This window comes from Cucurbita moschata, unplaced genomic scaffold (genome assembly GCF_002738365.1).
Source record: "Cucurbita moschata cultivar Rifu unplaced genomic scaffold, Cmos_1.0 Cmo_Scf00062, whole genome shotgun sequence".
Classification (NCBI taxonomy): domain Eukaryota; kingdom Viridiplantae; phylum Streptophyta; class Magnoliopsida; order Cucurbitales; family Cucurbitaceae; genus Cucurbita; species Cucurbita moschata.
The window spans coordinates 824,831-838,112 of NW_019268578.1; the positions used below are offsets into that span (position 1 = coordinate 824,831).

General features: G+C 34.5%; 3 protein-coding genes and 1 non-coding gene across 6 annotated transcripts; 3 read left to right on the forward strand and 1 right to left on the reverse strand.

Annotated features, from left to right (window-relative positions):
- The first annotated feature begins 6,410 nt into the window (after nucleotides 1-6,410).
- Nucleotides 6,411-7,711, forward strand: LOC111437241 (transcription factor TCP10-like). Its single transcript, XM_023075123.1, has 2 exons — nucleotides 6,411-6,624; nucleotides 6,747-7,711. Exon 2 carries the CDS (start codon nucleotides 6,809-6,811, stop codon nucleotides 7,622-7,624), a length of 816 nt encoding a protein of 271 aa, XP_022930891.1. The 5' UTR covers nucleotides 6,411-6,624; nucleotides 6,747-6,808; the 3' UTR covers nucleotides 7,625-7,711.
- Nucleotides 7,712-8,436: 725 nt separating this feature from the next.
- Nucleotides 8,437-8,594, forward strand: LOC111437245. The gene has a single exon (XR_002709416.1). It is a non-coding gene; the product is annotated as a U4 spliceosomal RNA (small nuclear RNA).
- Nucleotides 8,595-10,507: 1,913 nt separating this feature from the next.
- LOC111437227 (RING-H2 finger protein ATL40-like) lies at nucleotides 10,508-11,404 on the forward strand. The gene has a single exon (XM_023075106.1). The coding sequence runs from the start codon at nucleotides 10,679-10,681 to the stop codon at nucleotides 11,342-11,344; it is 666 nt and encodes a 221-aa protein (XP_022930874.1). The 5' UTR covers nucleotides 10,508-10,678; the 3' UTR covers nucleotides 11,345-11,404.
- LOC111437228 (PLASMODESMATA CALLOSE-BINDING PROTEIN 5-like) lies at nucleotides 11,201-13,004 on the reverse strand. 3 transcript variants are annotated; one of them, XM_023075109.1, is made up of 4 exons: nucleotides 12,525-13,004; nucleotides 12,390-12,417; nucleotides 12,112-12,231; nucleotides 11,201-11,279 (listed from the first exon to the last, which is right to left on the reverse strand). In XM_023075109.1, the coding sequence occupies exons 1-4, from the start codon at nucleotides 12,862-12,864 to the stop codon at nucleotides 11,264-11,266; spliced, it is 504 nt and encodes a 167-aa protein (XP_022930877.1). In that variant the 5' UTR covers nucleotides 12,865-13,004; the 3' UTR covers nucleotides 11,201-11,263. The 3 variants fall into 3 exon arrangements, with proteins under 3 accessions (XP_022930877.1, XP_022930876.1, XP_022930875.1); XM_023075108.1 differs by lacking the exon at nucleotides 11,201-11,279 and adding an exon at nucleotides 11,643-11,690; XM_023075107.1 differs by lacking the exon at nucleotides 11,201-11,279 and having other exon boundaries at nucleotides 11,987-12,231; nucleotides 12,525-13,003.
- Nucleotides 13,005-13,282: the final 278 nt, after the last annotated feature.

Genomic DNA, 13,282 nt, shown 5'->3' on the forward strand with positions numbered 1-13,282 from the left:
TTTTTTTTTTTTTTTTTTTTTTTTTTTTTTTTTTTTTTTTGGATTTAAATTTTTGGGAGATGATGAGAAAGTGTAGTGGGGGAGTAATGTAAGGGGTGAGTCAGAAATTTTGTCATTAGGGTTTTCTTTTTTATTTTTTGGAGGAACAAATCATAATGGCACAAGCTTGACTTGTTTGGAATATCTAAAAAAAAAGAAAAAAGATTATCGTCCTACGTAATTATTCGGTATGATTTTAATAATGTTGAGGTCTCGTTTTTTTAATAAGAATCGAGTAAGTCTCGGGTGGTCTTATTTATCTCAAAACATCTAACTCATCATTTCTATTGTTCGATGAGTGAAGATCCTACCGATCCAACTAAGTTTGATGCTATAACAGCCACAAGTCCACCGCTAGCAGATATTATCTTCTTTGACCCATTACGTATCACTGTTAGCCTCACAGTTTTAAAATGCGTCTGTTAGGGAGATGTTTCCACACTTTTATAAAGAATGTTTCGTTCTCCTCTCCAACCAATGTGAGATCTCACACATACCATGTGTTAAGTACAATAAAAGCTACTCTTATGAATGTTATTTTAGTTTCAACCAAAGAGCTCCATATTAATAAAAACGTTGACCTAATCTTCCTCTTTATCTAACCGATGCAAGATATTGCTAGGTATCTTCCAAAGTAAGCATATGGTGGTGTGTATGGAGTGTTTTTCGATAGAAATCAAAACATAAAACGTTATTCATCTTACAACATCTAACACATCGCTTCTTTTATTCGATATGTCAAGATTCTATCAATCCAACTAAGTTTGAGACACATTTATGATCCATATCATATGTTAAGTTGAATAAAAGTTCTCGTGGTCTCTGTTCCTTTAGTTTTATCCTAATCTTTCCATTTATCTAATCAATACAAGTTATTGCTCGGTATCTTCCAAAGTAGCATATAGTGATGAGTATGAAGCGTTTTTCGATAGAATCAAAACATAAAAATATATTTAAAGTAGACAATACCATACTATCAAAACATCTAGCTCGAAAATTATGAGCGGTTGGATTTTGGATTATGAAAAAAAAGGGGGGAGAGATTAAAGAAAGAGAAGGTGGCACGACAAGACAAAGATTGTGCAAGGTTTATGTCGTGAACTCTTTCTTTTTCTCACAGACAAAATGAATAGGATATCCACATGGGTTTTGTATCTTTTAATGTTTTTGTGGTGATTTTTTTAATATAATAATGTCGTCTTAAAAATCCAGATTCCTTCAAACGAATAGCCACATAAATTCACAACTTGCCCTCTTTCCTTAATTATTCCAAGAGACATCAATTTCGATATTTAAAAAATCCCAAAAAAACATTAATCTTGTAATTAAATTTAATTAAAATAACAATACTCCCTATTAAATTTGAATTACTTAATTAGAATTTGTTTAGGGTTAAAATAAACAACTAAAAGTTATTAATATTATTTTGATTATTTTAATATTATTGTTTTTTTTGGAAGAATATAAGTAAATTGTATTTGTATATGTTATCTAATAAAATATTTAATTTAATAAATAAATAAATCATGGACAAACCAAATAGAAAATATAATATCGGCCCTTGGAAAATAACTCAAAATTCATTAGAAACACACAAAAGTAACACGAAAATAGAGCAACCGAAATAACTAAAAACGGCAATAACGATCAGTCTCTACTATTTCTGCATGAAAAAAAAAAACCGCCGTCGGATCGGCGGGAGCACTGTAATTTCATCATGCAACATATGATCTTTAATGGTGTTTGGCATCGGGTCCGCCGGGGATATACCGTTTTGACGACGAATAATATTTCCCGGCGACCACTTTGGGAGGTGCTCCGCCGTTCACCTGAACCAGCCGCTGTCGGAACGCCGTGAGACTCTCTTTTTTAACCACCAGAATCCGAGATTCTGACAGAGCTGCAAAAGACAGAAGAACCAACGTAACACAAAACCACCCCCATAACGACTTTCTTGTAGTTCCCATAATTCCTTTCCCACAAAATAAAATTAAAAACCTTAAAATCTCCAAAAAAAAAAATTAAAGTTTAAAACAAATAAGACAATCAATTATCCTTAACTCCCTGAAAATTGGAACCCTTCTCCTCCCTTATATACACATAAAATCACCCACCTTTTTATTATTATAATTATTACGTAAAAGTGACCGCGTTTATAAAAATTTCATTTTAGTCCTCGTAGTTCTAAAATTTATAAGTTGAGTCCCTGAACTTTCAATAAAGTTCAAAATTGACCCTCGAACTAGTTGACCGTTAACTTTTCGGGAAAAAATATAACCTTTATTTAGCATTTCCTCCATAATTCGCCGTCTTTTTTATCATTTTTTTATAGATTATTTCTCAAACTCGAGAGTCGATACCGATTTCTAAGAATTGTATACCCTAATTAGAATAATATACCCTAATGACGTAGGAGAGAGAAACCTAAAAGAGGACCCATTTTCTCAAATTGGCCCCAATAGAGTTCCCTACGACTATGTGAAAGGTCACAATCATATAAAACTATATAAACAAATGTGTTTGGGGGGTTTTCCCACTTTTTTCATCAGACTCCACTTATCAACCACCAATTAAACCATCAACTACCATATTATATACATGACGTACGTCCAAAAGCTTTTTCTAGCTCAGTTCTTATCGAGATCGAGCTAAGCTTCCAATGTAGCGGTATGGATAGAAGCCTCGAGTGTCGATAAAGAAATGAAGAGCTACAAAAACGTGTTCGTTTGAAGAGAAGATAGTTAAACCCAGTTCAATAAGTAGTGGCTGACATGACACGCGACGACATGTACGAGTGAACTTATGATAAAAGACAAGCTCGTGATAAGATTATTATTGAGAGTGGATGCACGGGAGACTATTAGATACCGATAACTCTAGAGGACGATCGTTGAAGAAAAAGATGGTCGGTATACAACGTGGTGAGTAGAAAAGGCAAAAAGCTAGCCTCCTATTGTGTACTATATTTGGTTAAAGAATGACAAGGTGACTAATGGGTTAGTAAGCTCTCTTTAAAATATTCACACTACAACTTTTTTTATGTAATTTATTTGTATTTACTGATAAGTGGAGACGGATTTATATATAATTTAGTGGATAAGCCCCTTTTCGTAAAGTTTTTCATTTTTTATTTTTATTTTTTCTGTTAATAGTACGTGAAAATTTGAATATCTAACTTTTTGCGAGAGAGGGGTGAACGATGCATTTTAAAATTGTGAAGCTGACGGAGATACGTAATGACTGTTACAATTGGTAGCGGTGGACTTACACTGTTACAATTGGTATTAGAGGCAGGCACTGACCAGTGTGCCAGCAAGGGCGTTGGCCCCTAAAGGAGTGGATTGTGAAATCTCATATTGGTTGGAAAGGGGAACGAAACATTTCTTATAAAAGTGTATAAACCTCTCTCTAGTAGAAGCGTTAACACGTATATAATTAGACACATTTTATTATTAATATATTAAAAATTATAATTATTTTAGTCTGATTTAAAAGATTCCTCCCATTTGTAAAAAGTTTGGAAGATCCAAACATCTAATCCGACCAAAGTGTATTATCCTCAATCTAAAAATGATAATAATAATTTCGATTTTAACGATTAAATTAAATCAAAATTATGATAAGTTCGGCTGAGCTGAACAAAAATTAAGATGGCGTACATTGCATGGAAAGAAACGAGGAGAAATTATGATGATAACTTAGCATCTCTGTGTACCACTTAAGAGTTGAGCTACTCAATTTTTTTCGAATGGGAATTTTTTTCGAATGGGGTGATGTAAGTGATCTTCATTAGTATGACCTTACATTAAGTCAAACTCGTCGTTAGAAGGTCAAAGCTAAAGTTTGACTCCTTTTGCTCAATCTCACATCTCTGCAAAATCTTTAAAAAATCCATCTATAATTCGAAAAGAGAGAAAGAGCTCGATCTCACATTCCAGTAATGATCTCCACTACTAGCCGATATTGTCTTCTTTGAACTTTCTCTGAAAGCTTTAAAACGCAGCTGATCTAATAGCTAAAGGTTTACACACTCTTATAAAGGATATTTCATTCACTCTCTAACCAACGCGGGACATTAGAGAATTTATTATTTCAAGTATTTTTCAGCCGAAAAGCAAGACAACAAAATATGCTTAAAAAACTGTTCTAATTCCAAGAAATCGAATGAAGGAGAAGGCAAAATCAGATCAAAATTGGTGTAAATTCTATAATCTGGAGAAGAACAGAAATCAACGAGGGGATGATTTTCTATAAGAGAATTAAAAAAGAACAAACAAATTCAAACAATTATCTAAATCCCATTCTGAGCGATTTAGCAGTTCCAGAACAAATTTCATCAGCAGCCTTCCTCTTCTTGGAATTAAGCTGTAAACAAACAGATTCGACAGAGCGGGAACGATCTTGAACGAAGCTAAAGCGAACAGAGCTGTCAAAGGAATTGGTTATATCAGCGAGTGGCTTTCGATTCAATCTTCTTCTGGTGATGGGTTTCTTTTGATTTGGGGGGAACTGCTTCTGGGATAGCGGCGGGAGGTTCTCCTTGCCGGAGGGGAATCGGACGGCGGCGAACTCCATTGAAGACGATGAAGGATTGAGAGAGATTGAGATTTGAAGTGGTGGTGGTGGCGGTGGAGGAGAAGGGAATGTGGGGTTATAATGTTGGAGGTTTTGGTGGGAATTGGAATGGAAATCATTTTGGGTTTTGGATCTGAAATTTTGGTGAATTGGGAGTGAAAATGAAAATTTTTGGTCGGAAAAAAGGGGGAAGGGAAGACCGGAGAGGGAGATTTTGTTTTTGAAACCCGCGATTTTTTGGTTTTTGGAGCCAAATCCAAATTTTTTAGCTATATCCAATTGGAATTCGCCACGTCATCATGAATTTTTACGCGCGTTGACTCCCGAAAGTCATTTTAGTTGTTGATTTTTTTTTTTTATTATTTAGAACTTTTATAAATATTAAATTAATAACTTATAAATTTTAAATATCAAATATTCATATCATTTCACTAATATTTTTTTTATAAATATTTAGAAATTATATATATATTATATTAATTACTAAAATCTCGTAAAACTCAAATATCAAATATTCACGAGTCATAGTGTATTATTAATATTTAACAATTTTATATATACTAAATTAATAACAAAAATCTCGTAAAACTCAAATATCAAATATTCTCGAGTTACAGCGTATCATTAATATTTATTATAAATATTTATAAATTATATATATATATATATATATATTAAATTAATAACTAAAGTCTCGTAAAACACAAATATCAAATATTCACGAGTTGTGGCATATCATTAATATTTATTATAAATATTTAGAAATTTTATATATATTAAATTAATAACTAAATCTCGGAAAACTCAAATGTCGAATATTCATGCGTCATAACATATATCACTGATATTTTTTATAAACATCATATATTCTTAATTTTCATTACAGTGTTAGAAGTATAGTAGAGCTCGAAGTATAGTAGAGCTGGAGTGGGTTATAAACTTTATTTTTGGGTCGGTCATGTTGACCCAATAAAAAAAATGTTTGAACTCCTTGGCTAAATTGATTTTTTTTTTTTTAAATGATATGACTAGTGAGAATTACACTTTCTAGGCACTTGACTAGCGTCTGTGCGGTGTGTGTTCTATTTTAGGAAACAGGCTAGCCATGTAAAAGTCGGACTTTGCAGTCAATTTTGATCTATGGTCGAGCTTCGAGTTACGTTTTGAGATAAAATATATTTAGAAAACGTGGTAGAAAAAAGTCATTGATAACAAGTTGAAATTAAGCATCATAAAAGTCAATTGCATTGAAAACATGTGGGTAAGAAGAGAGATTACAATACTTGTATTTCAATTGAGTGACTTCGATCTTGGTTGAAACCGTACATATCCACCTAGGTCGGGTTCACCTAGGGGCATTGGATAATAATTTAAAATATATTCATTATATTAATAGATATAAACACAAATGTATTTGTATAATTAATTTAGATTGGTTTTTTTTTGCAAGAGACAATGGTGCAAAATTACAAAAACTGAATTTGTTGTATGTTGGATTTTTTGGAAACGAGTATTTGCCTCGCTGGCTCATAAACGATTGGATGAGAAGCCGCCACATCATCTCACAATCACTACATTCGTAGCCACAAACTCGGCCAATAAAATTTAAAGATTAAATTATATAAAAATTTAATTAGTTTCAAAATAATTCTATTCTTTTTAACTTTTATATACTTTTTTACTGATATCTTTCGGAATACAAACCCATTTGAATGTTATATAAAAAATAAGTGACAGTGACGTGGAGTAAAATGATAATGATGAATATGGTATCGCATTTGATTATCACACAATAAAATCATAAATTTGTAAATATCGAAGTAGATAAGATAGCTAAACAAGCTCAAAGTGTGCCATGGTTGATAGTTTCTCTAAATTAGCCACTACGGTCACGTGGACTCGACGTACAAATTTGGCATCTACATGAAGGTGGTATCCAATAATTTTGTTGTAAGCCTGACATTAAGTTTTGGAGTAGAAAAGGGTCGGCCATGTCTGTGTCAGTCACAGGTTCTAAGCTCCACTAATTACAAGCTATGATTCTTCCCTTTCATCTTCACAAACTTCCACATTTAATTCCTCCAATTCTACCACTGGTCCCTCCTTGATTCTGATGTTCCAATCTTTTTCAGCAATCAAAAGATAAGAAGAATCACAATTCACAGCACACCCACCATTAAAATTCCTCCGGAAAATGAAATCCAGTGCCGCCGCCGAGATTGTTCCGGTCCAAGGTGGCCATATCATCCGCTCCACCGCCCGGAAAGACCGCCATAGCAAGGTCTTCACCTCCAAAGGCCCTCGCGACCGCCGGGTCAGATTGTCGGCTCACACCGCCATCCGATTCTACGACGTGCAAGACCAGTTGGGTTATGATCGGCCCAGCAAAGCCGTCGATTGGCTAATCAAGAAGGCGAAATTCGCCATTGACAAGCTTCGAGAGCTTCCTCCTTATTCCCCTATTGCCAATGGCTTCGCTGACCCAAATCAGAAAACCGGGGAAACGGAAACAGAGTCCTCTGAGTTACAATCCGCCGTCGGACACTTTGCTCCGTCGCTTGAACCATTCTTTCCGACGACCTCTGCCACCACTTCCATCAATTTCCAGGGCTATCCGGTGGATTTGATTCTGACACCCACTGACCCACCTCGAGATCTCGCCCTATCTCTCCATAATTTTCACGAGTCACGCTTAATTCCGTCGGAGCAAAATGCAAACTCTTCGCCGGGAAATTACCAACGGCTCATCGGTGATTCGATTCCGGCAGGATACGAAGGAGGCGACGCCGGGCTGTGGCTGCAGCAACCATTGATGGGGCAAAATTCAACGGCGGCGTTTTCCCAGGTTCAGATGCATGGTTGGAGCGATCAGATTCGTCAGTCGGCGGGGCACGGCGGCCGATTACAGGGCCCATCGGAGTTCTGTACGCCGTCACGGATTCGAGGTGAAGGTGTGGAAGACGGCGTCGTTTTGGGGAGTCATTCGTCGTCTCCGAATTATCACCGGTAGATCTGATTTTATTCCAATTTCAATTCACGGATTATGAATAATGTAATAAAATTCGAATTTAGTGTTTAAATTATTTATTTATTTATATTTTCTCGTTTTTTTTTATTGAAATTGTTAGGTGTATTATAATTAATTATAGATTCAATATTTAAAATTTTATATTTTAGTCCTCAAATTTAAATAAATTATAAAAATTGATCATCAAGACTCGTTCGAAAAACTCTAAACTTAAAAAAAAAATAACCATTTTAAGTGTGACGAGACCTTAAAAATTGTAATAGAAAGCGACCAAGCTAGAAGATTCCAACTATTTTCCTCTTTCACAATTAGGTAAAACATTGAGCTGCTTCGTTTTCCACTCTTTCTTCCTTGTGAAAGAAATTTAGAGAGATAATTTTCCAATATTTGAAAATCGAGTTGATGTCTACATCGACAAAGTTGAATCTTCGGCTATTTTGTTACGTTGGTATTTATATAAAAATAACAAAATTACAAAGTATCAAATTTGAGACCAATTAAATTGACACGTATCTCAGATTAAATTTGGAAACAACATTTAGTAAAACCTTAATAATATGTCACGAGTCTTAGCCGTAACTATTAGATCAACTTAAGTCTCGCTGGTTAAAATAGATAGTACAAAATTTGAACCTAAAAAATTTTCAAGAATCGGAAGGAACAGAGTATGAAAGGATTTTAGGTTAGAGGTGCGTTCTCATTGGGGTTTAGATTTTTGTCCCACATCGAAAAGAATTCGAAGGTGGACTGACGCTGATGGATATAAAAGGCGAGTGGAAGCTTTTGAAATTTTTAACTTTGCGCTTGGGTCAATGACGCAGCTAGTGAGTTTCTAACCGAGGCGCGTCAATTGCTGGTTGAAAACTATTTCCAAACCCCCTCTTAGGCCTGGGTTTGAGCCCAGGCCTTCCAGAATTTCTGGAAGGGCTCCCCGAGAATTTCTGGAAGGGCTGGGCTCCCCGAGAATTTCTGGAAGGGCTCCCATTGGGGTAACGACCTACAATATTAAGACTAAGGTTTTTTCTTGGTTATAAATTCTATTTGTCAAGTTTTAAGATTTTACGTTATTACAATTTCAGTTTTTTCTTACATTTGAAGACTTCGATTAAATATGTTCGACAAGAACTTTATGAATTTGACTTTCAACTTTTAGATTCTTTTTGTAAATATTATAATTAGGGTGAGTTTAAAAATTAAAAAAAAATCATGAATAATTAACTATCTAATTATGATATTTTTTAATTGAGTTAAAATAAATAAATAATAATCATCTACGGTCAATGGTAAGGCATCCCAGAAATTACGGATTCCCTATTTATTATTTATTGGATTTCTAATATTTAAATATTACATAAAAATACGGGTCATTTGTAATAAAATTCAAACTTAAAAATCGGTTCCTCTATCCTCAATTTTGTATAATTTACATTTTTTTTTGTTTCTTTAGTCTAAATTTTAGTTGTTACATGTCTTTTTCATTTCTTTTTTTTTGTAATTTTATTTTGATTTCTTTCCACAAAATCTTGTGATTTCATTTTTTTTTTCCAATTAGTTATTAATTATTTAAAAATTTTAATTCATTATATAATATTTTTATTCTCACAATACCGCGAATATGATTAGAGATTTTAAGTACAAGTATGATTGTATGAAAGTGTGACCTTTGCATACGAAGATTAAAGTTCATCAAATAATAATTTATATTTAATGTAATAATTAGTTGCTAACTATAACTAATTATATGGTCTATAAATATATTATAATATATATAATTTTTTTAATTGTAATTGGGTTTCTAAATTGGTTACTAAACACATATTTAAAAATATAAAATATAATTCTATTTTTATTGCTACTATTTTCGATAGATTCTATTTTGAAATTATCTATCAACTAGTTTCTATATAGGTTTATATTAATAATTTGTATAATTGAAAAAAGAAAATCATATACTATTTTTTTTAAAATAAAAATTAATGAATATTTAGCCTACAAATTATGCTTTTTAAACGTAGCCATGGCTAAGTTTCAAAGGCGTGTTTTATAAATAAAATTATAAATTAAACGCAAATGGACAAATGAAATTAATTTCCTTCTTTGACTTCCATACATTTTTTAATTATAAAATACCACTCAATTATATTTTAAATACAACGTATTAAAAAAATTAATAATGTTTTTCCATGGTAAATTAAAAAAACAAAAAAAAACTTTGTCATAACTTACCCTTAATATTTAATTATTTTATATTATCATCCGTATAAAATATCTCTCTTTTAATCGTTCAGTATTGTATGAATTATTTATTTATTTCGGTATAAAATATTTTTAAAATTGAAATATGTTTTAACATTTAAAAGTTCAATATTTTATTGAAAATATTCAAAATTTAATTATATATATATATATATATATGACAATGTTTATTTTATACGTAACAGAACAATTAAAGTAAACCGAGTTTCGACTTTCTTGGTTTTTTTTAAAGGGAAATGGGAAGCCTCTCCAATAATTGCAATAATTTCAACTTTTTTTTTCTTTTTTTTTTTTCTTTTCCGACCCCAACTTTTTTAATTATTTGCATCTACTCCATGTGACAGTTTATTTACTTATTTTATTTATTTATTTATAATTATAATTTAGCAACATTTATTTATTTTTTTACCCATTTATTTGTCTTTTTTTTTTCATTAGTTACTATTTAACCCTAAAATAATAATACCAAAAAAATGAAAAAAATTATAATTTCACCCATTAATTATTGTTTTAGATTTTTTATTTAAAAAAAAAAAAAAAAAAAGAGAGACGTGAGAGAAGAAGTCAACGTTGAACAGTCAAGTTAATTGAAAAATAAAAGGATGGCAGTTCCCTTATTTCTTCTCCAAGAAATTTCATTCCCATTTTAATTTCTCTTTCACACTTAACACCAACATCCAATCCCCATTATATTCCCTTTCTTTTCTGCTAATTCCCATTTTAATTTCTCCTCTCCTTCTCTCTCTCTTCTTTCTCTCACTACAACCAGAGGCACACCCCATGTCCGCCTCCTCCTTCGACGCCGGCGACTCCCCCTTTTGGGTGGATCACCGCCCTAACCGGAACCCATACAATTTGAACAACAGAATTATGCTCACCGCCATCATTTCCCTTTCTCTTGTCGTTCTTCTCGTCATTGCCCTTCACATTTACGCCCGTTACGCCCTCCGTCGTCACGCCCGACGCCAAGCCGTTCTCCGCCGCCTTGGAATTCTCGCCCTCGTTGACTCCAGCGACCTTCCGCGACCGCCGCGGCACTCCGGCCTCGACCCCCTTGTCATGGCGTCTCTGCCAGTCGTTGTTTTCAAACACCAATTGGAAAACCCAGCTGCCGTTGAGTGCGCCGTGTGTTTGTGCGCCGTCGAGGACGGCGAGGAAGCGAGAGTTTTACCCAATTGTAAACATACTTTCCATTTGGAATGTATTGACAAATGGTTTGGGTTGCATTCCACGTGTCCAAATTGCCGGACGGAGGCGGCGCCGATGATTCGGCCGGAACCCCGGGAGGCTCCGGTGGCGGAGAGCGGTGGTGGGTCAAGCTCCCGATTGAGCTCATTCAGACGGATTCTAAGTAGAGAAAGGTCTTCAAGAAGAATTCAACCTTGTGTTCGCGAAAATGGAAACGACGACGTTCAAGACTTGGAGAGGCAGCAAATGTCAATGTAAAGATATTATTTTTTCTTTCTTAATTATATTTTTCTCCTTAATTATTTCAAATATTTTATTACATTTAAATGAATCATAAATATGTATACTTCTTCATACAAAAATTAAAGCACTTAGAATATAAATAATTGCTATCGATATGGTTCTCGACAAAAAGAGTGTAACAGTCAAGCCTGTTGCTATCAAATATTGTTTGGTTTGATCCGTTACGTAACGCCGTCAGCCTCACATTTTTTAAAACGCATCTACTAGGGAATGTTTCCATACCTTTATAAGAAATGTTTCTTGTGATATCGGGACGTGTTGATTGCTACAACATTAATGTTGTCGCAAGCGCAACATCAGCCTGAGCCTGAGCAAGTCAAAATGCTCATTTTAAAAACAATGATACGAACAACTCTTTCGATAAAAGAAAAAAAATGATGGTTTTGGTGTTTTCGACTTAAACTTTAGCTATGTTGATTAATTGACTTTAGTTTGATCGACCTGTTTATCTTGTTTGGTTACTCCCGATCGCTAATTGGTATCTACTTTTATCTCTGGAATCACGAGCATTGTTAAACCTCAAGATTTCAATTAATAATCTTTTAAATTTTAATCATAAAATATGAATTTAAGGCATCCAATTACCAATATTTGCTGAATAAAAACCAAAATTCAAATATAAATACACAAACCCACCAATCAGAAATGACAATCAATCTAATTAAACACAACAAAACTAGATTAAGTTTTAAATTAGAAACATAATTTTAAAGAACAAATACCCGATTGCTATGGGCCAAACCCATATCCGACCCGATTTTCGACCCGATCCGCTTAGGTCTTCGCTTGGCCCCAGCCCTACGGATGTGGATTGGCTTGAGAAGTTCCCATTTCTCAACGAACTGCGCCATAAATGAGAGAAATCGATCACTTTAAAACTGGAAAAAAGGCTTTAAAGTCGGAGATTCGTTGACGGTTGATGATTAATTTCTTGATCACGGACATTAATTGTTCCCTAAATCGAAACAGGGTGCTTAAGGATCATGGAGAGAGTTTTTACCTAGATGGGAATCTGCAATTTCCATAGCCTGAAACAAGACAGATCAAAATCAATGAGCGATTGAGTTACAGATCTGGAAAGAAAAACAAAGATTCGATGGAGAATTTGAGAGATCGGGAGGGAGAAGAAACTGACTAGGGTTTAAGGAAGTGATAGCGGCGGAATTTTGGAAGAAGCAACTGTCGTCAGTCATGCCGTGTTTGAGGAAGTAGTCGTTGAAGGCGAAGGAGGCCATGGTCTGGACACTGGAGGCGTCGTAGCAGGCGCCACTAGGCTGGATTGGGGAACAGTCGGAGCCGCCAGCGCCGCAGGCCCAGTCGAGTGCGGATTGCAGAGAGGCGTCGTCGGCGTTGTTCTTGGCCACGCACCAGAGCTCCGTCGCGCCGCCTTGGCCTTTGATCGACGGATGCTGGGGTTCCGCCGCGCTGCAGATAATCAGGGCAATGAGGAGAAAGAGAGCTAAATCGATCTCCATTGGTAGGAGAGAGGCGTTTTAGAGAGAGAAATAAAATGGGAGGTTTAAGAGGGAACAGAGGAAGTGACCGTTACAGTAATGGGAGAAATGCAAAGAGAAAAGAGAGGGGTTGAAGAAGAACATGTTTTTAGTGTTTACTATGGACATATTATCCTTTAAAAACTCACATATTCCAAATTGTTCCATTTTTCAATTATTGCCCATAATTGGACTTTTCTCTACCCTTTCAATACAAGGGAACGTGGGCGGAGTTCAAACCAAGAAAAGCTTACACCAATGGAGTTAGTATTCCTCACTTATAAACACATGATCATACCCTAAATTAGCCACGTGGGACTTCTATCATCCAACTCAGGACACTCTTAAAAGCTGAGATAGTCTAATAACTATAAATCTCATTTACAGAGATATGGAATTA